The following is a 27,709-nucleotide window of genomic DNA, read 5'->3' on the forward strand; positions in this document are numbered from 1 at the left end:
CATATTTGTCTGTGATGGACTGGGGGAAAAAAGGCAACTGGTCCTGAAGGAGGGATGGAGGCTTTGGTAGGTATGATCCCTTGGCTCCTGGATAACTTGCCCTGTATGGAAGGGTGGAGCCTGGGGGTGGTGGGCAGAAAGGGGGGCCTCTAAAGCACAAGACCAAGGCAGATACCTTGCTTACCTAAGTGTAGGGTGCTTCCTGCCCTTGGGGCTGCTGAGTGGGATTCAACATTGGCCAGTACTGCCTTGACTGTTTACCGCAAGGGGCCATATGGATGTTACCATTTTCTCTGTGGGTCATAACTTGGTACCTGGGTTGAGGGCAGCTAAGAGGCCCTACCGAGCCATCCACTGAATGCACCATGGTGCTTCCAGCTTGCGTCCAGATGACCCCCACTCTGTCCCACCCTAAGACACTTCAAGATGCAAACCTGACCCCAGTCCTCCCCTTGCCCATGGCCAGGCCCCTAAGGGGGTTAGAGGACCTGAAACACAGCTCCCTTCCCCCTTCCCCCGCAAGGTAACCCAGTTGACCCAGGAGGAAAGTGGCAAGGCAGGCAGGGGAGGCTGAGGGCGCCAGGGGCCAAGAGCAGACAGTGGAGAACACATCGAGGGAAGCAGAGAGGCAACGGGAAGTGGGACCAGGCATGATTTAGAGCTCCAAGCCCCTGGCACACGTGCCATTGTCCCATAGGATTTCACATACAAGACACAAATTCAAAGACAAAATTATTAAGAATTTCAAGACGGCGACTGCAGAGCATTAAATCCTAAGCACAGGCCCCTTCTGAGCCCGGCAGGCCCTGTGGGGCTGCACTGGTTGCACACCCATGAAGCCAGTCCTGACAACACTTAAAGGAGATCAAGGCAGAGCTGCCGTGGCTGAAGTACAAATAGGCAGTCCTTCCCTCTAAGCAGCCCAGTTATTCCCTGGGCATCTCTACTGAGCCTCAGGGCTTCTAGAAACCCCGCTGGAAAGTCACTCATTTGGTCTAGTGTTTTCAGTTTTCATTGGTAACTGAACAAAAGTTAGAACTCTGTTTCCTTTTTTTTTTTAATATTAATTTTTACTGGAGTATAGTTGTTTTACAATGCTGTGTTAGTTTCTGCTGTACAGCAAAGTGAGTCAGCTATACGTATACATATATCCCCTCTTTTTTGGATTTCCTTCCCATTTAGGTCACCACAGAGCACTGAGTAGAGTTCCCTGTGCTGTACAGTAGGTTCTCATTAGTTACCTATTTTATACATAGTAGTGTATATATGTCAATCCCCATCTCCCAATTCATCCCACCCTCCCTTCCCTCCTTGGTATCCATACATTTGTTCTCTACGCCTGTGTCTCTACTTCTGCTTGGCAAATAAAGAACTCTGGTTTCTTAATCCCCAATCTGGGGACTTCCTCATTGATTAAATGGGAAGAACAATTCCTACTTCATGGGCTGTTGTAAGGTGTAAACAAGACAATATATATTAAGGTTCTAACGTGTTTGGCACATACATTGTACTTATTATTACTTATGGTCCAACACCAGCTGCCTCGTCTCCTCATGGCATCTCGCTCCATTAGCCATATTAGTTACATTCTTGATTTATGAGTCACACAATCAGGCCCTGTGAAGTGCTAAAAGACTGGCCCACTGAGGCTGATACACAAGCAGGAAAGCTCTGACCATAAGCAGGGAGACAGGGCCAGGCTTGGGGGCTGGCACTGCCAGCGAGCAGGATCATCTGCTCAGTGTGGTCAAGAGTTCACTGCAGGGGGTCAGGAATATGGGGTCATTTACTGTTACTTCTGCCTGCAATAAATCAGGTGGTTTTGCTGCATGGATTTTTTTTTTTTTTTTTAAATAACAACCAGTTTATTATCTCTCATGATTCTGTAGGTTGGCTAGGCTCAGCGGGGTGGGCTGCACGGATTTAATTTGACATGTATTTTCTAGTTCCCAAAATAATAAACTCAATATTAGAAAACCTATAAACTATAAAAGCGCACAAAGGAAAAATAAGTTTTACCTCATCATGCAGAGATAACAAGGAGGTGATGTCCTTCTGACAGATGCTATTGGTGCCCCCGCCAAGGTTCACTTACCCGACCCCTGCACGCATCCCCCAGCTGTGGTGGATGCTGGTGGCTGATAGCTCAGGCCTGCCCTCTTCTCCTAAGGCTTGTCCTTGGCCAAAGGAGGCCCCCTCATGGGCAGAGGCTTGGCTGATTATGTCAGGTACAGCCCATGGCCGATAAGTGTCTAAAAGTGTGTGGGTGGGATAGGTGGGGGAGAGGTGTGTGTACGACAGCCCAGCCCCCTTGCCCCTGAGCAGGACAACTTCTACAAAGCAACTTTTCTCCAGAGTAACTCAGGGGATCAGGCCGGGGCTAGACTGATCCTGAAACTGAATCTTTGCCCAGCTCCCGCCCCTGGCCCATCCTGCTTCCCTTGTTCCCTCCCTCACACGGTTCTCCTCCAAGGAGCATCTCCAGCAGTCACTCACATAAAATGCCCATGTTGGGCTCTGCTTCTAGAGAACCAAACCTAAGACAGCATATATACCCTGCATGCTGGATACGTTCTGTCTGCCCCTCCCCACTCACTCTCCCCTCCTCTTCACCCTGCTCCAGGTCCCAGAACACTGACTTGAAAGCACCATATTAACAGGCTCCCTTGCCCACTGGCTTCTAGTTGGGTTTGCCAATGGGCATCATTAGCTACTGAGGTGGAGGTTTTTCAGCAGCATTCTGAGGTCGGGTCTTTATTTTCTTAGCTCCCTCCCGGCAGGGTTTCCACCGGTGCACCGTGTCCTCTATACACTCCTCCACCAGAAAAGGGTAGAGAACCAAGAAAATCCAGGGAGGTTGTGCCATTAGGAGGTTCCTGAGGACTTCAAGGAGAGCTCACAGGAGTGGTGGGAAGAGAGAACAGATGGTAAGTTGCTGAGTAGGGAGGTACAGATGCTGTATCAGTCAGAGTGCATAGCTGCAAGCAACAAAAATGGACGCCGGTGAATTAAAGTAGAAAAGTGGCTCATTTAAATGATCTGAGGTGCTCAAAGAACATCTGGAAGGGCTAGAGGTTGAGACACAGAGGCTATCAGTCAAGGAACAATGTCCCAAATCCTTCTATGGAGCTTGTCCCACCAACCCCTGGACCCTGGAAACTCACCTCAGCATTGCTGCCACACTTATACTAAAACATTGTTGTTGTTTTTCTGAAATTCAAGTTTAATTGAGTGTCCTGAATTTTATCTGGCAACCCTACTGGGTGCCAAGTGCCCCAGACTGGGGGGGACATTGTTGTGAAAGTTGCATTGTACTAGACCCCGATCTCCATCTGCATCTCTACTCCACACCACCCCTCTCATGCCGAGTGCGTGGAGGAGCGACCCTTATTTTATAGGAGAGAAAAACTGAAGTTTAACTCAGGTTACGTATATTTCCGAAGTTTGTGGTCTTAGTAAGTATTCACATTTCCTTTGAGGAAAAACTCCCAAGCAGGCAGTTCTCAAATTTTAGTGTGCATGAGAGCCACCTGAAGTATCTTTTAAAATACAGATCCTTACATCTAATTCCCAGAACTCCTGATTCAGTAGGGGCCCAGGAACATGCATTTTAACAAGTTCTTTCCATCCTTCCTCACCTCCAGTGATTCTGAAGCAGGGAATTCTAAAGACTACACTTTTAGGCTCCTGACAAAGAGATCAACACTCCTACTGGTTTTGAAGGTTGCCTGAAAAATGTCCATCTCTATTTCTTTCCACAGTGGTAGTAAATTGAGGGACATTTGTGTGCCCCTAGGGTATGTCTTTTTTGGACACCCTTCACAAAATGTTCATTCCACCCGTAAGACAAGCCAAATCACTGACTTTGCCAAAAGATGGGAAACAGCTGTGTCCAAAGCTTGATGATAAATTGCAGCCAAGGACTTCTTGCCGGTTTCTTGCTATTTGGGAAATGGAGCTGGGAGAGGGGCAGAGCATAGAAGATAAAAGATGATAGCCAGAAGCCATGTGGGGAGCAGGACAAGGGGCAATTCCTCCTTAGCCCTCAGTGAAGGTGATCACAGATTTCAAAGTCACTGAAACCACCTGCAAGTCATTCCCTCAATGATCAAAATCCAAAGTATAAGTAATTAGCAGTCTGTTTGGGAAGAATCTCCTAAAGTCACATCAGATAAAATTCTGACTCATCAAACACTATCTGGGCTCAGGCTCGGAACACATAGGTGATGGTAATTCTGTGTGAACTGAGTTACAAATTAAATAAACTGCAACTACCCAGCCACTTACTGAGAATCTGTTTCCTCATTTTTCAAAATGAACTAGAACAGGAAGGTGTCTGTCATTTCTTCAATCTGATGGGTAATTTTTAAACATATACAATGTGTAAGAGGCTTATACAAAACTTTTTGTATGGCTAGTATAAGAAAATCCTTAAAAATGGTGAGCAACCCTTACATTTACTGTCAATTGATTTTGGGCAAGGGTGCCAAAGCAATTCAATGGGGAAAGAACTGTTTTTTTCCAGTGTGTAGGATAACTGACTATCTACACGCAAAAGACTGAAATTGGAACCCCACCTCACAATATATACAAAAGTTAACCCAAAGTGGATCAAAGATCTAAATGTAATTGCTTAAACTATTAAACACTTAAAAGAAAACATAGGCATAAATTTTCACGGCCTTGGATTAGGCAATGGTTGCTTAAAAATGACCCCAAAAGCATAAGCAACAAGAACAAAAAGTAGATAAATTGTAGATCATCAAAATTTTAAACTTTTGTACTTCAGAGGACACCATGAGTAAAGTGAGACGACAATTCACAGAACAGGAGAACAATTTTTGAAATTATGTATCTGGTAAGGGATTCTTACTCCCCAAAACTCATACAACTCAACAATAAAAAGACAAATAACCCAATTAAAACATAGGCAAAGGAAGTGAATAGACATTTCTCCAAAAAAGATATGCAAATAGTTAATAAGCACATGAAAATATGTTCAACAGCACTAGCTATCACAAAGATACAAATCAAAATCACAATGACATATCACTTCACAACCACTGGAATGGCTACAAAAGAGACAGATAATAAGTGTTCACAAAGACGTGGAGGATTTGGAACCCTCATACACTGCTGGTGGGAATGTATAATGGTGCAGCCACTTTAGAAATCAGCCTGGCAGATCCTTCAAGGATTAGACATAGATACCATACGACCCAGAAATTCCACTCCTAAGTATATACCCAAGAGAAATGAAAACTTACATCCACACAAAGACGTGCACATGAATGTTCATAGCAGCATTATTCATAATAGCCAAAAAGTTGAAATACCCTAAATATCCACCAATTGATGTATGGATAAATAAAATAGGTATATACCTACAGTAGACTATTATTTGGCAGCAAACAAAATGAAATACTGATACATGCTGCAACATTGGGAAACCTTGAAAACATTATGCTAAGTGAAAGAAGCCAGTTACAGAAGGCCACATATGGTATGATTCCATTTACATGAAACGTTCAGAAAGAGGCAAATCTACAGACAGAAATGTAAATTAGTGGTTGCCTGGAGCTGGGGTGGTTGGGTGGTGGGGATGAGGAACGACTGTTAATAGACACAGGATTTCTTTTTAAGGTGATAAAAATGTGCTAAAATTGTGGGGATGGTTTCAGAGCTCTGAGACTATACGAAAAACCATTTAATTGTACACTTGAAATAGGTCAATTGTATGGTATGTGAATTATAGCTCAATGAAGCTGTAATTTAAAAAATGGTGAGCAACACATTTTGGAATGTTATACTGTCTAGAGAGAATGAAGCACATTTGGATTTGAACAGCAATAGTCAGGGAGAGGGATTGACCAGTGGATTTCAAGTCTATATGGACACCTGCAGCACTAGCCTCACAGTCCCCAAAGGTCATGGGTCCTGACTGGGAGGGCACTGGAGATGAATCACCAGCCTGTCACATCTGCCCTTGGCCGTGGGGCTTGGTGGTGGAAATGGCTCCGCCACCGTGGTACCCAGCAGCGTGCAAGAAATATGCCTGCTGAGAGCAACAGCTGGAACGGAAAGGACCACGAGAAGGAAGGAAAGTCCCATCTGTCCTTGGTGAAATCAGGCCTGACTTCTTCTCTCCCCAAAGAGACACCCAGGAGACAGCAAACAAGCTAGTGAACTGGGAGGCAGCCCAAAAGGAAAACTCAAAACCTCACTTTTCTTCTCCCTACTGATGCCCTTACAACCTGTCAGTCTTACCCTTCCCTCTCTCTTTGATCCCCTCAGTGGCACCTCCCTTCCTTGCGGCTTCCACTCCTGCTCTGAGATCGTTACAGAGCAGATTCTCCAGGGTGGGTGTGGGCCATATCTCTGCATTAATTACCGTGCGGCTGTCTCGACTCTGTAATGAAAACTCAGTTCTCCCTCCCATCAAAGATCTTATTGCTTTTCTCTTCTGACTTACTTCACTCTGTATGACAGGCTCTAGGTCCGTATATGTATAGCTGTTTCACTGTGTTATAAAGCAGAAACCAACACACCATTGTAAAGCAATTATACTCCAATAAAGATGTTAAAAAAAAAAAAATCTTATTGTTTCTAAGGTAGGCAATACTGCTATGACCATAACAATACCTTAGGCTTTTCTGAAGCCTTCCTCCCAAATTGCTCAAAACACTTCTCTGATGTCCTTCCCTGTTCTCTTTGTCTTTCCTTGAATACTTCTTTTTTTTTTTTTTTTGGTGGCTATAAGGTTACAGGTTATTTTTGTTTGTATTGAAGAAATATTTTTTTAATTGAAGTATAGTTGAAGTACAATATTATAAAAGTTACAGGTATATTGAATAATTATCTTAGACTTTAAAAATGTCTGCCTTGTGTATTAGTTTGCTAGGGCTGCCACAACAAAGTACCACAGGCTGAGTGGTTTAAACAACAGAAATTTATTTTCTCACAGCTCTGGAGGCTAGAAGTCCTAGATCAAGGTGTCAACAAGGCTGGTTTCTTCTTCTTCTTCTTTTTTTTTTAACATCTTTATTGGAGTGTATGCTTCACAATGTTGTGTCAGTTTCTGCTTTATAACAAAGTGAATCAGCTATACATACACATATATCCCCATATCTCCTCCCTCTTGTGTCTCCCTCCCACCCTCCCTATCCCACCCCTCTAGGTGGTCACAAAGCACGGAGCTGATCTCCCTGTGCTATGCGGCTGCTTCCCACTAGCTGTCTATTTTACATTTGGTAGTGTATATATGTCCATGCCACTCTCTCACTTTATCCCAGCTTCCCCTTCCCCCTCCCCGCGTCCTCAAGTCCATTTTCTACATCTGCATCTTTAATCCTATCCTGCCCCTAGGTTCTTCAGAACCTTTTTTTTTTTTTTCAGATTCCATATATATGTGTTAGCATACGGTATTTGTTTTTCTCTTTCTGACTTACTCTGTATGACAGACACTAGGTCCATCCACCTCACTACAAATAACTCAATTTCGTTCATTTTTAAGGGCTGGTTTCTTCTTAGATCTCTCTCCTCGGCTTGTAGATGGCTGTCTTCTCCCTGTGTCATCCCTTTGTCTATCTGTATCCTAATCACCTATTCTTAGAAGGACACCAGTCATACTGGATTAGGACCCATCCAAATGACCTAATTTTACCTTAATTACTTCTTTAAAGGGTCTATCTCCAAATCTAATCACATTCTGAGGGTACTGGTTGTTACATCAATATCCCAATTTTGAGGGGACACAGTTCAGCCTGTAACACCTTGCTTTTCCTTTTATAAAATAATGTTTCTATTTTGCTGATATAAGAAATAGATGTTTCATGTAGAAAACTTGACTATATTGGTAAGAAAAATATAAGAAAATGAAAATTATTCATAATCCCACCAACCAGTGATAGCTGTTAGTTGACGTTTTCCCTACTATGTCCTCAAACATTTTTCACTGCATTGACACACATAGTTTTTAAGAAATGAGATTATACCCTAAGCCTGTTCCATTTTCCCCCTTATCTATCACACCATTTCTACTCAGGCTCATTCCTCCTTCATCTGTTTCTTCCTCTTCATAGATCACTTATTCTTTTATCATCTGTCTTTCAATTATCCCAACATTTGAAAAATATTTATTCAGTGCCTACTATGTGCCAGGCGCTATGCTGGGTGCTGGGCTTATACCTGCGACTGAGAGTCCAGTAGGGCTGCAGTCTCTCAGCTCAATCCTCCCCCCACCCACCTTCCTTTTCCTCCTGCCTCTCCCGGTCTCTTCTAAGTCCCCGAGTTCCACACCAGAGAGGATCCCGAGGATGGAGGGAAAGATTGAATTCTCATTGATGGGAGAAGGAAGACAAGAATTTGAACTGGTGTTGACACAATTCTCTGTGAGAGATGGAGGGCGAGGCAAGGCAGAGGACACTCAGAAGACAATAAATCAGATCCATCATGTACCTGACTCTGCCTTCCTCATCCACGTGGCCCAGTCTGGAGCCCACCTTCTTACTCAGGCTGAAACTGCCTTTCCAGGGAACTGTTCACCCGAGCAACCGCCGGCACCTTGACAAGCGGTGTCCTTCCCATGGAACACTGTCTCAGGGAGATGCACCGATGCCTCAGAAGAAAGTCCCACGAGTCGGGTGGGAGAAGGACGCTCCTCCAGTGGCTGGGGCAGTCCTTGGCCACGGCCCTGCCCCTCGTGGTCCCATTTCTTGGTAAGTGAGCTTGAATGGGGAGGCTTACTTTGATCTTTTTTTCTTACCTCATTTCCTTATGTGTCCAGACAGGCATCCTGCTTGTGGCCTGGCTTCTTTCCACAAAGTCTGCAGATCTAATCAGTCAGGGATTTAAAAGCACCTGGGGGGCTTACACCTCACACTGCTCCAAAGGTGGCTGGCTCCTTGAGAGTCTCCAAGGCCTGCCCTAGACTATTGCTTAGTCAGTGAAATTTGTCCTCAGGGAAAAAGTCTTCCAATGCAATTATCTTTTTGCCTTGGTTCAATCACTTTTGGGGTGGTTAGCCCTTTAAGGAAGTGGCAGCTGGCTTCCTGTTTTTTTGTTTTAAACTCCTTGACATTTTCTAAGTTTAGTACAACCAGCTTCTTCAGCAGGCTCTTTCCAGGCCAGCTGTAGCTGGTACTAAATTGTTCTCTTAGGTGGACATTAGAAATTTCGTTGTAAAGCCTTATTAGATGTAAGAAGTATATTTGGGTCAATCAGAATTAGGAGATTTAGGTCAATTGAATTGAAATTTTAATTCTTGAACATGTAAAATCATCCAAAGCAATCTATCAGTCCTCTAGCATCTCTGAGTGCCTCCCCTGTGCCTACCGGCACTGGGCTGTCCTTAGGGGATATAAAAGACTTGCCTGCCTGGATCCTTCCTGCTTCTGTAATTTAATTGGAAATTTAATAGCTTATTTAAGAATTCCTGGAAAACAGAGCCATGCAAACTTTAAATAACAAGGTATCATTTCTTACCCATCAGAGTGGCAAAAGAAGTCTGATAATATTAAATGTTGAAAGGGTGTCAGTGAATGAGTTCTCTCATATATTACTGGTGGGAGGGCAAACAGAACTATATATTTTGGAGGACAATTGGTAGAATCTACGCAAGTGTAAAATGTGTGCACATCATGACTCAGCAATTTCAGTCGTCAGTATCTACTGTAGAAAACCACTTACCAGAGAGGCCTGTCAAGGATGTTCTTTACACCCCCATAACAGTGAAAAATGGAATCAACGTAGCCATTCATCAGTTGGATAATTACTAAATTAACTGCATTTTATCTATACTGTGGAATTGTATACAATAATTTAAAAGTATACAGATTTATGTAGATAGAAGTCCAGTATATAATAATGAATGGAATAAAGCAAGTAGAGGATAAATATGTACAAATGACAGCTTTTGCGTAGGAAAGAAAACACTATATTACATACTATGTTATTATTGTTATTTTTTTGCATAATGATACACACACACATATAGATGTGTATAAATATATCTATCTATCTGTATGTGTGTGTGTGCATGTGCATGTGTGTGTGTGGTGTGTATACACCCAACAAACTGATAACAATGTTTATCTCTAGGGAAAAGACAGGAGACCAAGATCAGAGGGTGGTTATGGGGACTTATCTATTACAGTTCTACTTTTTAAATATATTACTCGTGAAATAAAAATGATTTTTAAAAAAACTAGAGCTAGGTCATATTCTGTCTTTTCTCCTTGGTAATGGCTTTGGACCCACCCAGAATATTTGGCTATTTGGCTATTTGTTTGTTTATTGGCTGTGCTGCTCGGATTCTGTCTTTTCTCCTTGGTAATGGCTTTGGACCCACCCAGAATATTTGGCTATTTGGCTATTTGTTTGTTTATTGGCTGTGCTGCTCGGCTTGCAGGATCTCAGTTCCCCCACCAGGGCCTGAACCTGGGCCACGGCAGTGAAAGCACTGAATCCTAACCACTAGGCCACCAGGGAACTCCCAGAATATTTGGCTATTTAATTTTTAGTTGTTAGATTACATTTAATCATCAAATATGCTCTCAAAAATGGTAATCAAATATAACGACGCCCAAGAACAAGGACGATACACAAGAATTACTGCATTGCTATTAGCCTATTCTATAAAGGCAGTTCAACCACTTTAAAATCAAGGGGTGAGGGACTTCCCTGGTGGTCCAGTGGTTAAGAATCCACCTTCCAATGCAGGGGATGCCGGTTCAATCCCTGGTTGGGGAACTAAGATCCCACATGCTGCGGGGCAATTAAGCCCGTGCTCTAAAGCCGGCGCGCGGCAGCAAAGATCCCACGTGCCGCAACTAAGACCTGACGCAGCCAAATAAAAAAAATTTTTTTTAAATATTAAAAAAATAAATAAATAAAATGAAATCAAGGGATGAGATGTCTGACTCTCTGTGGGGCAGTCAGACAGTTCACTGAGGCACCCTAACAGTACATGTGGATAGAGCAAATTATAGTTGTTGGTAAGAACCTGGGGGTTACTCATGTGACTGAGTTCAGATGTGGTTAGTCCTCACAGGAGAGAGGATTCTTGAGCAGTGTTTAAAAGGAAAGACCAGGCGGTTTTGGCATGAAGGGTAATAGAAGAAATGAAACAAAATTCACATTTGTGGGCTCCCAATAAGTGCCAGCCCCATGCTCAGAGCTAAAGATATAAAGATGGAAAGACTCCTGAAATAACTGGTAGCTAAGAGCATAGGTCTGGAATTTGATTCCCAACTCCACTTCACTATCGCACCAAGCTTCAGAGTAGGTGTTATGAACCTCCCCCCTCCTTTTTTTTTTCAGAAGCGGAAACTGAAGTTCAAGGAGGTTAAGTAACCTGCTTGAGGTCAATACCAGGCTTCTACCCAATGTCAGTCAGACTCTAGAACCTTTGCTTTCACATGCATTTGTGTTTACTCACATCATTTAAAAAAATCTACAACGAATCATATTCTCCCTTTGCAGGGCTAGGCACTAACAAGGAGATGTATGGTGCCATCAAAATAAATGAAAGGCTGCTTGTTTGTTGTTTTATAGATAATCCACAGCTCAAGAGAGGTCTTACTCCTCCAGGGTGGAGCAGGTCTTTGGAATACTTCAGAATCCAAGTAACTTGCCAGCAGAATCAAGGTCACACTGAAGCACAGACAGCGAGGAGATGAGTATATTTAATTAAACCACCTTTGTGCATTTTCTACCCGTTGGACTCCTGATATTGTCGTCCTGCCAGGTGCTCAGCCCTCTGGTCCCCCATGGAAAATTCAGCGTCTCTTCCCTAACACTCATTTTCTACACTCAGCACCTCCCGTTTCAGGGATGCAGCCAGTTGGCCTTGGACAATCTCTACTCCAGGTGGGAACATGACTACTTGGTTGGGGATGGAAAATAATTCCAGGGACGCTCACAAAGCCAGGGTGTTGCAGGCATCTGGTGACCCAAGCAAGAGGGCAGAGAGAAGCAGCCAAACAAGGAGGAGAAGGGAAGGTGGCCTGTGGATCCATTCCTCACCAGGCAGCCGGAACAATCTTTTAGAACCACGAATCTAATCCTGGCCCACCCCTCCACTGACTTCTCACCGCCTTTAGGCGAAAGACCCCAATCCCTACACGCTCACAAGACGCTTGGTGAGTTCTCCTGCCTCCTTGGGCTTCACGGGTTCACGTGTGCTATGCTCCTGCCCTGTTGTATGCAAAAGGTGCCTCACCCCCTATACACGCTCTCCCTTCTACTCACAATGCTCTTCTCTCGGCCTGGCTGATTCTCCGTCTCAACCTGAGCGTCACTTCCTCGGGGGGCCTTCCCAGACTCCTCCCTCACACTGACTTGGGTTCCCCTGTTTCCCTCCCAAAGCACCCTGTACGTCTTTGAAGCATTCATCACTGTTGGAATTTTTTGTTCCAGACCTGCCTGCCCCACTAGTGTGGTTGCTCCACGAAGCCAAGGACCGTGCCTATCTTGTTCATGACCAGGCCTGGCATGTATTAGGCATTCGAGAAATGTCTGTTGGAAGAGTGGCGAACCACTGAGCAGGTTGCCAGAGCTGGTATCATCACTCAGGAAGAAGCTGCCATATAGACCTCTGTGTGTTCAGTGTTTTCTCCCTTGATGTACTGAACAGCCGAAATTCCAAAGGAAGCAAGTGCAAACGTGCAACATGCCAGCAGTTCCAATGACTGTGGAGGTATCAGGGAGTAGAGGAAAGAGCTCACATAAACAGTATAATCAGCCCCCAGGAGAGACGTGTCAAATGCTGCCAGCCACTCACCCCACACTCCTCTTCAGGTTACTGTGACTCCCAGGGGCTCCCAAGGCTGCCGTCTTTCCAGGATTTGGGGCTGCGTGCAAACCCAAAGGCCGTACTGTAGGTCTCCCCAGATTCCATTTGCCCTTTGGGGGCTCATGCTGCAGGAAGGAGGGATGGCTTCCCCTTATCATGAATGTCACAGCCCTCTGGCAAAAGCAGTTCTCCCACAACCTCAGCCCAGTAAGGTCACCCTGTACCCACCTACAGGAAGGGCTGGTGACCAGACTGGGCAATCCTGCCTGGGGGCTGGCGACGGTACAGGCGAGAGGTGAGTCACACTGGCCTTTCCTTTCCCCTCTCTACAGATGGCTGCCTCACTGCTGGGAAGGGGAGTCTTGATGGTGGGGCCTGGGAAAGGTGCCAAGGGCCTAACCCCTGGGCCTTTTGAGTCCAGGCAGGAAGGTCTACAGGGCCAGCTTTGTACCGAAGAAGAAGAACCCCCCAGCCTCCAAAGTGCTCCTTCTTTTCCACCGATGCTTGAAATTCCTTACCCAGGGGACAGTATCTTTTATACTATGATTAGTGCTAAGGTATAAATTTTAGTTCCAGGAGAGAGAGCATGGTAACTTAAATTCACCTCTCTCCACCTCTCCCAATCTTTTAAAAGCAGAGAGGACTCTTGCATGCTAGAATGACCTCATGGCTTGCTTCTGAGTTGAAGAATCCAGGTAATTAACGGGTAGAAAGGAAATCAAAGAACAAGGAGACATTACGTTGATTTACTTATTAGGGTCTAGGCGGAGAAGGAGCAAGAAGCAGAAAAGCCATGTCAGGGACAGAAAGAGGAAGGAGAGAGATTTAGGGAGAAGGGAGCCACTGTCTGGTTTGTAAAAAATGTCTGAGTCAGAGGATTTCAAAGAGATTTGATTGTGCATCAAAAGTAAACTCCTTCCAAAATCCTGCCATTTGTGACAACATGGATGAACCTGGAGGGCATTTTGCTTAGTGAAATAAGCCAGACAGAGAAAGACAAATACTGCATGGTATCACTTATATGTGGAATCTTAACAATAACAACAAAAAGTTAAACTCATGGAAATAGAGAGTAGAAAAGTGGTTACCAGGGGCTGAGGATGGGGGAAATAGGGAGAGTTTGGTAAAAGGGTACCGACTTTCAGCTATAAGATGAATAAGGTCTGAGGATCTAATGTATAACACAGTGACTGTTATAATCACCATACAATACTTTATGGGTGGGTGATAGTATTATAGTGGGTGATAATACCATATTGTATAATTGAAATTTGCTGAGAGTAGAACTTAAGTGATGGGTATGTGTTAATTAATTCGATGGGGGGAAATGCCTTCACAATGTATGCATATATCAAGTCATGTTGTACACTTTTAATATCTTACAGTGTTATTTGTCAATTATACCTCGGCAAAGCTGAAAAAAATAAAAAACTCCTTCTTTTGTGATACTTTTCTTGTAAGATAGAGCAGGACTTGAATTGCTTTTTTCCCCTTCATTCCATATCTCTGAATCTGCCTCCATTTTGAGACTGAACTTCTTGGGGCCCTAAGTGCCTGTGAGCTGAATGACTTAAGTTCATAGTCATTCAGCAAGCGTCACTGGTGGCCGGCTGGCTGTACGTCCAGGACACGCGTGCTACAGTGGGGCAGCATTGGAGCCAGGCAGGCCTGGGTTCAAATCCCAGCTCTGCCCCTTACAAGCTGTGTGACCTTTCCAAAGTGACTTAATAATAATGTTCACCTTTTTTTCCTTTTTAGGCCTACCAAGTATCAAACTCTCTGCTATAACTATTTCCATTTTACAGACTAGGACACTGCCTCGGAGAAGCCACGAAACTTGCTCAAAGACAAACAGCCTGCCAATGGCAAAACCAAGACTCAATACTCAGATCTGTGTGACTCCAAAGACATCTTGTTCCCATCTTCTGTCTGTGTCATTGCCCCACTACTTAGCATCACTAAGCCTCAATTTCCTTGGGTAAAGGATGAGAATTATGATATCTGCATCAAAGATTGGTGATCAAAGGGAAAAAGGGTAGGTGAGCCTCGCTCTGGGCCTGGCTGGCACACAATCAGGGTTGATTTCTCAACTTCCCACCCCCAGGCACAACAAGAGCTGATATCAGATCTTTTCTTAAGAATAAAGGGATGCGGGGGTACTAGGTGGGTGAAAGAAAATGGAGAAAAGAGATGGAGAGAAGAGAGTATTATCAAAGATCAACTGTGCCAATTCTACAACTTTGTCCCAGATCCAGTCAGGGCACAGCAACTCCTAAAGGGTGTAGGACCCAGAGACTACAGGGCCCCAGGAAGCCCATCAAGAGGTCAGAAGGTTGAGCTAATGCAGGAGCCCCAGATTACAGAGCTGGCTGGTACATTAAGGTTTCTTTACTATATGTTATCAGAGGGCTGATATGTGACACATGTGACAGGGATAAAAGATAAAACACAGTATCCACAAGCCCTCACTGGGCCTCACCTTCTTTAGAAGGACAGATCATTTGGTGCGTGGCCAGCTATGGGCCTTTGTTGTGCTGAAGAGAAATGCACAGAGCCAGAGAAAACAGGTCATGGACCAGCGGTTCATGAATATTTACTGCACTTTTCCGACGTGCCAGGCTCTGCTCTAGGGCTGGAACTCAGCAGAGAAGGAGGGAGAGACTCAGTCCTTGCCCTTTGGAGGAGATGTTCAGGATGCAGGCAAGAAAGATGTCCAAGAGGTATTGTTGGTGGCAAAGTACAAATATAGGCCAAAGAGAGGCAGAGGCCAGAGCACAGGTGGTCACAGGCACCTTGTCAAGGAGTTTGTCCTGTGGGCAATGGCAGCCGGAGAACAGTGTGGAGGATCCACTGGAAGGGCTTGAGCCTAGAGGCAGGGAGTCCAACACGGAGAGCCTTGCCTTTGGGGCTCTGCCCCCTTCTGGAGACTCCCTTAGCCCTCTGAATGCATTTTTAAGGTGATTAATTTCCCAGCTGGAGTCACCAAATTGGAAACCACTCTCAGAAGGCTGCGACTGGTAATTATGCCACTTCAGAAAGATGCCTTTTGCTGAAATACACACCTGACAAGTGCAACTGAATATTTAGAAAGAAAGGGGCAGAAAAGGAAAACAATAGTAAATTAATTAGGATAATCAACTGTAACCACAGTCTAGATGAAAAGGTTTTCAGTAACAATTTCAAAAGGACACAGCCAGAATGGACAGGATTAAGCTTCACAAGCCATTTTCTACAGCTCACTGTGAATGTTTAAGTAGTTGGTGAGATCTCAAATCCCTCTGCAGCAGTCACATAAGACAGATACCATGAGATTTCTATCAGAAGCAGAAATAAAAACTCCAGTGGGGCTGCTTTGATTTTGTATTTCTAAAATGCACTAATTGGCTCTTATATCCCCAGTTCCTGTCTCTGATCTTTCCCTGGATAGTTTTAAAAGCAGGTTTAAGCTTAATTTTTTCTTCTTTGAAGTCAAGTTCAAGCTTCCCACCCTCAACAAGTTCCTGCAAGGTTCCAGGAGTAGGTGCAATTGGCTTTGCTATAAATCATATTACCATTCTTGATATTTACAGAAGGAGGTGGCTCTTCCAATGGAAGGGTTTGGCCCACGTTACCTGTAAAGTCAGTAACCTGCTTGTGTGACCTGATTCCATCCCAAATGCACGGATTCCATTTTGAAACAGGTTCTGCTGAGTTTGGTATAATAGAACCAAGGGATGTGAAGCCTGAGAAAAATCAAAATCCCTTCTAGGGATTTTCTTCATTGTAAAACAATAGCAAAACTGATTTTTCTCCAAGCTTCCCAAAGTATCTGGATCAGACCTCAGGAACATACCAGAAGGTAGGTAGCCCTGTGGGAAAACTTCATGAGCCCAAGGTCAGGCAGGGACTTAGACAGATGCAGTCCTGGGACTGGCATACTCAGGCCACTACTGACCCCTGGCTCTGTTGTTGCTGTCCAAAAAAATCAGCACATGGTGGCTCATACTTCACTGAGAAGATGGAAACTCTAAAAATCCTTTCCGGGGTGGAGCCCGTGCAGGGTGGCAGGGCGCCAAGGCCCGAGCCATGGGACCTGATCGAAGGCGGCGCTGAGGCCGCTGGGCCCCAGCGGGCCGCCCTAGCCGCTGCCACGGGCATCAAAATTTTACAAGTTATCAAACATTTCTGGGCAGGTCTAACCAGAAATTCAGAAACCAGAAAGGAAAATCCAGTCAGATTTAGAGATCCAGTTTAGAGAGAAGGTACTATGGACTGCTATAACCTTCTTCATCTTCTTACTATGTTGTCAGATGCCACTATTTGGAATCATGTCATCAGATTCTGCAGATCCTTTCTACTGGATGAGGGTTATTCTTGCATCCAACAGAGGAACTTTAATGGAATTGGCTATCTCCCCAGTTGTAACATCTGGTTTGATTATGCAGTTGTTAGCAGGAGCCAAAATCACTGAAGTTGGAGATACACGCAAAGATAGAGCCCTATTCCATGGAGTCCAGAAACGTGAGCATCAACCCCATTAAAGAGCGTTTTCCAAATTTGAGAAAAAACAAAAAAAAATCTTTTCCCCGCTCTGTTATAATATATTCCTCTCTCAGAGACTACCTCCATCTTCACCTTCAATTTCAACTTCATCTTCAACTGAGTTAAACTTCAGTTTAACTCACATCTGATATCCAACCCTCTGCCGCTATCTGTTCACCTCAACCAGTACCTGCTGAACCCAATACACGCCAGACACTTCACCAGACTCTGGTGCCTCACAGAGACACAGTTACAGTCTTCACCCAACAGGTACTCACATTGAGCGAGAGAGTCAGATATAGAAATCACTGCAGTCCTTATACATCAAGTCATCCTTGTGCTCCAGTCTCAGAATGACATCAGACTGAAGGAAACCACGTTCAACACTCCTAAATTATTAGAAAATAATCTAAATCCTTTACTTGCTTTTCTTAGAGATAAGCAAAAGGAGTTCCAGTCATAATCTACTGCAACACTTTATAATATCCCTAGATCCATACTGAATTAGTAATTTGGGAAACCAAATTATGGGCATAGTGGAAATATGAGGAGAAGTTCAACGACATGGAAGATGATGGATTAAAGAGGATGAGACTGGAGGAAGGAAACTTGGTTAGGACTATTACACTCTCTGGAGCCAGGAGGGGATGAGGACTTCAACTCAAACAGTGGGGTGGGGAGTGGGTTGAACGGGATGGATTCAAAAGATAGTTCGGGGAAATGAGAGGGTGAGATTCAGGAGGAGATGCCCACGGTCCTGCAGAACCAGCTGCAGTCCAACTTTTCTACATGGAAGTCCCTCAGGTCACGTTAGACTCAGCGTATACAAAGTAAGCTTACCATATTACCTTCGATCCAGTTCCCTTCCTGACTCTCTCATGTATGTCAGTTATGCCATGAATTTTCTATTTCTAGCCTCTGGTCTTAAAAGCTTGTGAGTTATTTCCTTTCTCTTTTTCTTCTTACCTATCATCAAGTCTGACACTAAGCTTTGTCATTTCTTTCTTTTATGCATCTTCCCAAATAGCTCTTTACTCTCCTTTTGCTCCCATTGGAAAGGTCCGGCTCACCTCTCCTCTAGATTACTGCAAGAGCTGCCAGCTGGCCTCCTTGATTCCAGTCTCTCTCCACTGTCCAGAACATCTATATCATGACAGAAAGACGAATCTTCCCAAAGCCTGGCTTTCCTCCTCATGCCATATTGCCACACTGCATCAGATCCAAACACCTCTGCCCTGCTCTAAAGAGCTCCATTGTGTGGGCTCACTGTCATTACACGGCTTGGTTCTAACTACACACCTTACCCTCCAGGCAGGCTGGCGTCCTTATATTCCCCAGAAGTGCCAAGCTCACGCCCACCTCGGTAACACTGCTCAGGGTGACCTCTTCCCTGCAGGGCTCTCCTTCCCTCCTTCACCTTTCCAACCTGGTGAGGGACGACACGGACCAGTGCTTGCTCAACAACATCCACACCTGTCATCAACAGCCCCCAGTTCAGCACTAAATGACTCCTTGTTTATTCCAAGTGCCAAGGTATTCTCTCCCTAGCTACGATGTTCATTCCCTAGGCAACAAAGTCTGTCACTTTGCCCAGCTACTTCTGCTAACCTAAGAAGAAGAAGGATCTCAAGGGAGTTTTGGCATTTTAGTTTTTGCTCTCATTTTAAGAAAAAAACACTATGTTTTTCTTAAATAAAGCATGGGAAATATAACAATAATTTTGGAACAAATTTGCACACTATTTGTTCTCTAATTCATTTTTAATTATTAAATTACATATTTTATTTAAAATGAAACTATAACATAGGTTTAAGTCTTATAACCTCTTAGAAAACATGAATATCACCATCTCTACAAACCATAGTGGATATAGTCCATTTTTTTTCCTTCATCAGAATTTTTAATGGTCCTAAAAAGAATCAGAAGGGAGTTTCTATTTATAGAGAGCCTATTACATGTCAGGCGCTGACTAGTTGCTTTCTTTTAAGCCTCCCTACTATACTGAGACAGGTACAAAGGCTTTTTTTTCTTTAAAATTGACTTTTATTTAAAAGATATGCTTAAAAATAGCACTTGGGTATGAAGTTAAAGAAATGCAGTTTAAAGTCTAATGGAAATTAAAAGTACTTCAATTGCCATTTTTTTTTTTTAAATTAATTAATTAATTAATTTTTGGCTGCATTGGGTCTTCGTTGCTGCGCGTTGGCTCTCTCCACTTGCAGCGAGCAGGGGCCACTCCCCGCCGCGGTGCACAGGCCTCTCACTGCAGTGGCCTCTGCTGCTGCGGAGCACGGGCTCTAGGCACACGGGCCTCAGTAGTTGTGGCACGCAGGCTCAGTAGTTGTGGCGCACGGGCTTAGCTGCTCCGCGGCATGTGGGATCTTCCCAGACCAGGGCTCAAACCCGTGTCCCCTGCATTGGCAGGCGGACTCCCAACCACTGCGCCACCAGGAAGCCCCAATTGCCACATTTTGACTTTTCAAAGAAAATAATGAAACATTGCTTTAGAAAGTTGCCTAATAAAATAAAGATGTGAGATTTCACAAGAAATTTTAAGAAAAAAAAATTTTAAGCATGAATAAATTAAGATATAGAAAAATATAAGTGTTCATCACAGTTGAATACATGGTGGCATATTATCAAGAAAATATCAAAGTGTTTATACATTTCATGTATTGAAAGGTTGAGGCAGGGGAGGGTGTGTCAAATGCGGGGACTCTATAAAGAGTATAACTGGAGGAACATGCAGGCAATACTTCCTTTCCATCAGAGGTTCCTTTAAACTCCCTGCACCTTCCCAGAATCCATGCTCCCCACACCGTGCAGTCCAGTTTGCTTAAGCATAAAATTATCAATCCTTTCTCATTTTAAAATGATATATTCTTCATTAGAGATTCTCTCCCTGATCTCCATAGTAATCCCACAGCCCCTTTGATAGAACCTAACATTATAAACCAGGGCAGTCGGCTTGTCCCCCACGGCTACAGTATCTTTTTCCCAGTAACCTCACCCTCCCACCTTCTGACTGGGTCATCTGAGTTGGAGCATGTGACCAAGCGCAAAGCCAATCAACACTCTGCATTCTCAGGGACTATGGGATTGGCTCAGGGGTATCACATGACCCAAGCCAGAAACTCTCAGGACCTCTGCAGGAGCTAATGGAAGAGGCTCTCTTTCCCACTGGACTTGAATCTGGGAGCTTTGAGGTGGGGCTGTGGCAGCGTGAGGGAAGGCCCTTTCTGAGAATGGAGCCCACACAGAATAAGGGGCTTAAGAGACGGACAGGGAGACATGGGGTCCCTGACATCATGTAAGCCTTGAACCCAGTCTCACCGCAAGGCAGTCCTACACCTGGCCTTTCTGTTACCTGAGCCAATTACCGTCCCTTTTTTGATTAGAGTTTTATCTTGGTGGATATTGATCTGTTTGTTTATTACTTGCCACCAAAAGAGTCCTAACTGACTCACAGTGTAGATCTTCAATAGCACTCATCCAAGTTCTGTTCTGAGTTGACTGGACATCAACTCACAAAAGATTCTCTCAAGTTCGAGCTTAAGCTGGGACCGGCACTGGAGTTCAGACACGTCAGGGCCAACTGGTGGGAGCTAGCGGCATATTTGCATTAGCCTTCCCCAAATAACTCACCCTAAGGGAAGAGGAGCCAGGCCCAGCAGGCCTCACCCAGTATGGAGAAGAGCCAAGCCTCAAGGTCGGAGGGGAGGAGCAATTTTAAAGAGAATCAGCCTTTAGCCCTGAGATCTGTCTTCTGTCCACAACCTGACCCAAGGGAGCATAAGCAAAAATTCAGAAAGCTGCTTGTCAAAAATTTATCTAAGTCATAGGGTACAAACAACACCACCTGGGGACCCCGCTAAGATTACAGCATAACACAGAAATGGGAGAGAAGTCTTCTTTCCTACTTGATATTATAACTCTGCTCATTCTGGACATCCCGGGCCTAGAGCAGGGTTTCTCAGCCTCAGCGCTACTGACATTTGGGGATGGATAATTCTTTGCTGGGGTGACTGTCCTGAGCATTGCCGGAGGTTTGGCAGCACCCTGGCCTCTACCCACTAGATGCCTACAGCACCGCCCCCGAGTTGTGACAACCCAAAATGTCTCCAGACCTTGCCAAATGTCCCCTAGGGGGCAAAACTGCCTAGTTGAGGACCTCTTCTTTAGAGTCTTAGTGGTTGTGGCCATAACTAAGAGGAGACTTCAGTGCCCACTGGAAGTGGCGGTGATGCCCAGTTGCAAAAATAAAGGTACTTGGAAGATACGCCAGTGCCTGGGATACGGGTGTGGGGAGTGAGGACAGCAAGTGAGGGGGCAGTTTCTAAAACAGAAAGTAAAAAAAAAAAAAAAAACCCTAAAAGCAAAAACAGGACCCCAGGCTAGCAGAACAGCAGCTGGCCAGTCCCACCTTGGGGACACCCTGAAATACTTTGGGAGACTGCAAAGGGCTAGGGGACCGAGAGCACAAGTAAGCAGTGGTGAGGAACAGTGAAACATGCTCTTTGTTTTTCTTGTGAGCTCCTCTGTACCCAGAGGCCAGTGAGACCTGAGGATCTTTGGATTAAACCTGGAAAATCCCATAACTTTGAACCATACCAAATAGTTTTGGCTCAAGATTACCCACTACTATTCTCTCGGTCACAAGTCAATTTACCCACAGCCAAAGGAGAATAAACTCCAGACTCTGTTTCTGGGGTGTGGACATTCCAGTATGTGCACTGGCAGACAGAGAACGCAAGAAGGTGTTTCCTAGGCAAATTTAATCAAGTGTCTCCAGGGCAGCAGGAAGATTAGCTTGGGTGAAGAGGAGGCATTGAGACAGAAAACAATCCCTGGGCAATGGAAGTGGAGCTTGGTGACAAGAAGCAAGGCCCCTTGGAATTTTCAAAAGGAACCAGATTCATTGACTCACCATATTTTCCTTGGCCTCTTATGTCTGATGCTGAGGTGCTACAGTGTCATGAGAATTGGCTTTACTGTCAGACGGAGCTGGAGTCCAAGCCCTTCAACATCACCTATTTGTTAAATGATCTTGAGCAAGTTACTTCTCTAAGTGTCAGTTTCCTCATCTAATAAAGCAGCTAGAGCAGGCCTGACACTAGAGCAGGTGCCTTACGACATGCTAGCTGACTTTCCCCAGAGGGAAGCAGGAGGTGACTCCTGGACATTCCTTCAGTGGATAGTGATCACTGGGTGCTGTTACTTGATGGACCCTGTGGGGGAATCACAGGCCAATGAGGCTTGGCCCCTGCCCTGAAGGGGCTTGACATCTCATTCTTCAAGCCCACTGAACAAACATTTAAATTATGTGCAAGTATAGAACTGGGCATGTGGGCTACAGTGAGTGCTAATGCAAGACCCTGGCAACAAGCAGAGGAAAGAAAAGAGGACTCATATAAAAAGGAAATGGAGGGTGGGCCCCACTCTCCAGGCATAGTAAGTGGGGAAGGAGACAAAGTAGTGAATCCAAGCTTCCCACAAGTGTCCACTCCCATGGTGCCTTGTATTTCAAGTTCAAAGCCCTTTACACACTTGTGACTATTTCATTAATGACTTGGTTACTGTTTGTCTCCAGTGTTAGAGAATACGCCCCATGAGGACAGGGACTGTGTTTAACTTGCTCTACACTATACTCTTAGCACCAGCACTTAGAAGATACTCAGAAATAGTGTACATCTTGATATGATACTATGCAGAGAAAATCCTAAAAAAGCCCCTGGAAAACTACTACCGCTCATCAATGAATTCAGTAAAGTTGCAAAATACAAAATTAATACACAAAAATCTGTTGCTTTTCTATACACTAACAATGAACTATCAGAAAGAGAAATTAAGGAAACAATCCCATTCACCATCACATCAAAAAGAATAAAATACCTAGAAATAAATCTACCTAAGAAGGTAAAAGACCTGTACTCAAAAAACTATAAGACAATGATGAAAGAAATTGAAAATGACACAAACAAATGGAAAGATATACCATGTTCTTGGATTAGAAGAATTAATATTGTTAAAAGAAGACCTAAATAGACATTTCTCCAAAGAAGACATAAAGATGGCCAACTGGCACATGAAAAGATGCTCATCATTGCTAATTATTAGAGAAATGTGAATCAAAACTACAAGGAGGTACCACCTCACGTGGGTCAGAATGGCCATCATTAAAAAGTCTACAAATAACAAATGTTGGAGAGGGTGTGGAGAAAAGGGAACCTCTTACACTTTGGTGGGAATGTAAATTGGTGCATCTATTATGGAAAACAGTATGGAGGTTCCTCAAAAAATTAAAAATAGAGTTGCCAGATGATCCAGCAATCCTGGTCCTGGGCATATACCCAGACAAAACTATAATTCGAAAAGATACATTCACCCCTATGTTCATAGCAGCACTATTTACAATAGCCAAGACATGGAAACAACCTAAATGTTCACTGACAGATGAATGGTTAAAAAAGATGCAGTATGGGAATCCCCTGGAGGTCCAGTGGTTAGGGCTCCACGCTTCCACTGCAGGGGGCACGGGTTCGATCCCTGGTTAGGGACCTAAGATCCCACAAGCCACATAGTGCAGCCAAAAAAAAAAGAGAAGAAGATGGGAAATATATATATATATATATATATATATATATATATATACACACACACACACACACACACACACACACACACAATGGAATATTAGCCATAAAAAATGAAATAATGCCATTTGCAGCAATATGGATGGACATAGAGATTATCATACTTAGTGAAGTAAGTCAGAAAGAGAAAGGCAAATACCATATGATATCACCTATATGTGGAATCTAAACTACAACACAAATGAACATATCAATGAAACAGAAACAGACTCACAGACATAGAGGACAAACTTGTGCTTGCCAAGGGGGAGGGGTGGTGGGGAAGGGAAGGACTGGGAGTTTGGGACTAGCAGATAGATGCAAACTAATATGTATAGGATGGATAAACAACAAGGTCCTACTGTATAGCACAGGGAACTATATTCAATATCCTGTGACAAAAAATAATGGAAAAGACTATGAAAAAGAATATATATATATATATATATATATATATATATATATATATAAAACTGAATCACTTTGCTGTACAGCAGAAATTAACACAACATTGTAAATCAACTATACTTCAATAAAAAATTTTTTAAGAAGTATGGTACTGGCACAAAAACAGTCACACAGATCAATGGAATAGGACAGAGAGCCCAGAAATAAACCCACACACTTATGGTCAATTAATCTCTGACAAAGGAGGCAAGAATATACAATGGAGAAAAGACAGTCTCTTCAATAAGTGGTGCTGGGAAACTGGACAGCTACATGTAAAAGAATGAAATTATTATAGAACATTCTCTAACACCATATACAAAAACAGTCTCAAAATGGATTAAAGACCTAAATATAAGACCAGAAACCATAAAACTCCTAGAGAAAAACATAGGCAGAACACTGACATAAATCACAGCAATATTTTTCTGGATCTGTCTCCTAAAGCAAAGGAAATAAAAGCAAAATAAACAAATAGGACCTAATTAACCTTAAAAGCTTTTGCAAAGCAAAGGAAATCATCGACAGAATGAAAAGACAACTTATTGAACGGGAGAAAATATTTGCAAATGATATGACCCATAAGGGGTTAATATCCAAAATATATAAACAGCTTATACAATTCAACATCAAAAAACCAAAATTCTCAACTGAAAAATGGACAGAAGACCTGAACAGACATTTTTCCAAAGAGGAAATGCAGATGGTCAACAGGCATATGAAAAGATGGTCAACATCACTAATAGACAGGGAAATGCAAATCCAAACCACAAAGAGGTATCACTTCACACTTGTCAGAATGGCTATCACCAAAAAGAACACAAATAACAAATGTTGGCAAGGAGGTGGAGAAAAGGAAACCATCGTACACTGCTGGTGGGAATGTAAATTGGTGTAGCCACTGTGGAAAACAGTATGGAGGTTTCTCAAAAAACTAAAAATAGGACTTCCCTGGTGGCACAGTGGTTAAGGATCCGCCGGCCAATGCAGGGGACACGGGTTCGAGTCCTGGTCTGGGAAGATCCCACATGCCACGGAGCAACTAAGCCCGTGCGCCACAACTACTGAGCCTGCGCTCTAGAGCCCATGAGCCACAACTACTGAGCCTGCATGCCACAACTGCCGAAGCCCATGAGCCTAGAGCCCATACTCCACAACAAGAGAAGCCACTGCAATGAGAAGCCCGCGCACCGCAGTGAAGAGTAGCCCCCACTCGCCGCAACTAGAGAAAGCCGGTGCACAGCAACAAAAACCCAACACAGCAGAAATTAAATTAAAAAATAAATGAATAAAAATTTAAAAATAAATGGGGCTTCCCTGGTGGCGCAGTGGTTAAGAATCCACCTGCCAATGCAGGGGACACGGGTTCAAGCCCTGGTCTGGGAAGATCCCACATGCCACGGAGGAACGAACCCCATGAGCCACAACTACTGAGCCCGCGCGCTTACAGCCCGTGCTCCTCAACAAGAGAAGCCACCACAATGAGAAGCCTGTGCACCACAACGAAGAGTAGCCCCCGCTCACGGCAACTAGAGAAAAGCCCGCGTGCAGCAACAAAGACCCAATGCAGCCAAAAATAAAATAAATAAATTTTTTTAAAAACACCAAAAAAAATTAAAAATAAAAATAGAACTACGATATGACCCAGCAATTCCACTCCTGGGTATATATCGGAAAAAACAAAAACACTAATTCGAAAAGATACATGCACCCCAATGTTCATAGCTGCATTTACAATTGCCAAGATATGGAAGCAACCTAAGTGTCCATCAACAGATGAATGGATAAAGATGTGGTGTATATATACAATGCAATACTACTCAGCCACAAAAAAGAATGAAATTTTGCCATTTGCAGCAACATGAATGGACTTGGAGGGCATCATGCTAAGTGAAATAAATCAGAGAGAGAAAGACAAATACCACAGGATATCACTTATATGTGGAATCTAAAGAATACAACAAGCTAGTAAATATAACAAAAAAGAAACAGACTCACAGATATAGAAAACAAACTAGCGGCTACCAGTGGGGAGAAGGAAGAGGGGAGAGGTAATAAATATAGGGGGTTAAGAGGTACTGTTATGTATAAAATAAGCTACAAAGACATATTGTTCAATACAGGGAATATAGCCAATATTTTATAATAACTATAAATGGAGTATAACCTTTAAAAATTGTGAATCACTATATTGTATACCTGGAACATATAATATTGTACATCAACTATACTTCAATTAAAACCAAAAGGAAATAGTGTACATCTTGAATTCCAAACAGCACATTTTTGTTTCTGATATTAGAGTATATTTTTAAATTGATGCCATATTTTATCCTCTCAGTGTTTTCCCCTCTTAAAAGCTGTTAAGCTCATCTCACAACCTGCAGAGTTCTTAGAACTGCAGAAAGGTGTTTCCTAGCTAACTGAACAGTGCAAGCAGGGAGCGGTAAACTGCTCCAATCCCCTCTCCTCCCTTCAGAGGTGAGGGATGGGTTTCCATTCCAGTTCTAGTGCCCCCCCAAAATTCAGCGACTGAGATGCCCCACCATTCAACCGTTTCTAAGAAAGACATTGTTTCCCACAGGTGTATTTGGGAAGGAGAAACAAACAAACACAAATTTAAGGCAGGTGCACCTAAGAAAACAGACCTCTAGGTCAGCACATATGGCACCTTTGGAATTGCAATACCAAGCTATTCCTTGGAGGTAAGATGTGTTCCATGGAAATGCAGCTGACCTTCAAGAACGGAGTCCCAGCGCTGGAAGGATGCACACCCGGCTCTTGGTAAAACGCACACTGGTTTCTGTTTTCCCAGACCACGTATGAGGCAGTAATGCAGGCCAGCTGGGTCGAGAAGCCCTGGCATAAACTAAAGTATAATGCCTTATTAGGGGGAAAGATAGTCTCTTAAGTAAATGATGTTGGGAAAACTGGATATCCACATGCAAAAGAATGAAACTAGACCCCTGTCTTATATCACTCACAACAATTCGAAATGGATTAAAGCCTTCAGTGTAAGACCTAAAATTGTAAAACTCCTAGAAGAAAATACAGAAGGAAAGCTCCTTGACACGAGTCTTAGTGATGATTTTTTGCATTTGACAGCAAAAGCACAAGCAGTAAAAGCAAAAATAAAGAAGTGAGACTACATCAAGCTAAAATTCTTCTGCACAGTGAAGGAAACCATCAGCAAAATGAAAAGGCAACCTACAGAATGAGAGAAAATATTTGCAAATCATGTATCTGACAAGGGGTTAATATCTAAAATATATAAGGAATTCACATAACTCAATAGAAAAAGAACAACCCAATTTGA

The 27,709-nt window shown here is 43.6% G+C and overlaps 1 protein-coding gene across 5 annotated transcripts in view; it reads right to left on the minus strand.

The window, feature by feature from the left end:
• BAALC (BAALC binder of MAP3K1 and KLF4) overlaps nt 1–27,709 on the minus strand; it is a 94,988-nt gene that overhangs the window by 20,122 nt on the left and 47,157 nt on the right. The window contains exon 2 of one of the 5 annotated variants that reach the window (XM_082364467.1): nt 10,309–15,855. The exons of the other annotated variants lie outside the window; for them this stretch is intronic. Coding sequence (XP_082220593.1) covers nt 15,815–15,855 — 41 coding nt within the window. The 3' untranslated portion in view covers nt 10,309–15,814. Of the gene's footprint in view, nt 1–10,308; nt 15,856–27,709 lie in introns of those variants that run through there. 5 annotated transcript variants of the gene reach the window in all.

The sequence above is a fragment of the Balaenoptera borealis genome (assembly GCF_965194805.1).
Source record: "Balaenoptera borealis genome assembly, chromosome: 17".
NCBI classification, from domain to species: Eukaryota; Metazoa; Chordata; class Mammalia; order Artiodactyla; family Balaenopteridae; genus Balaenoptera; species Balaenoptera borealis.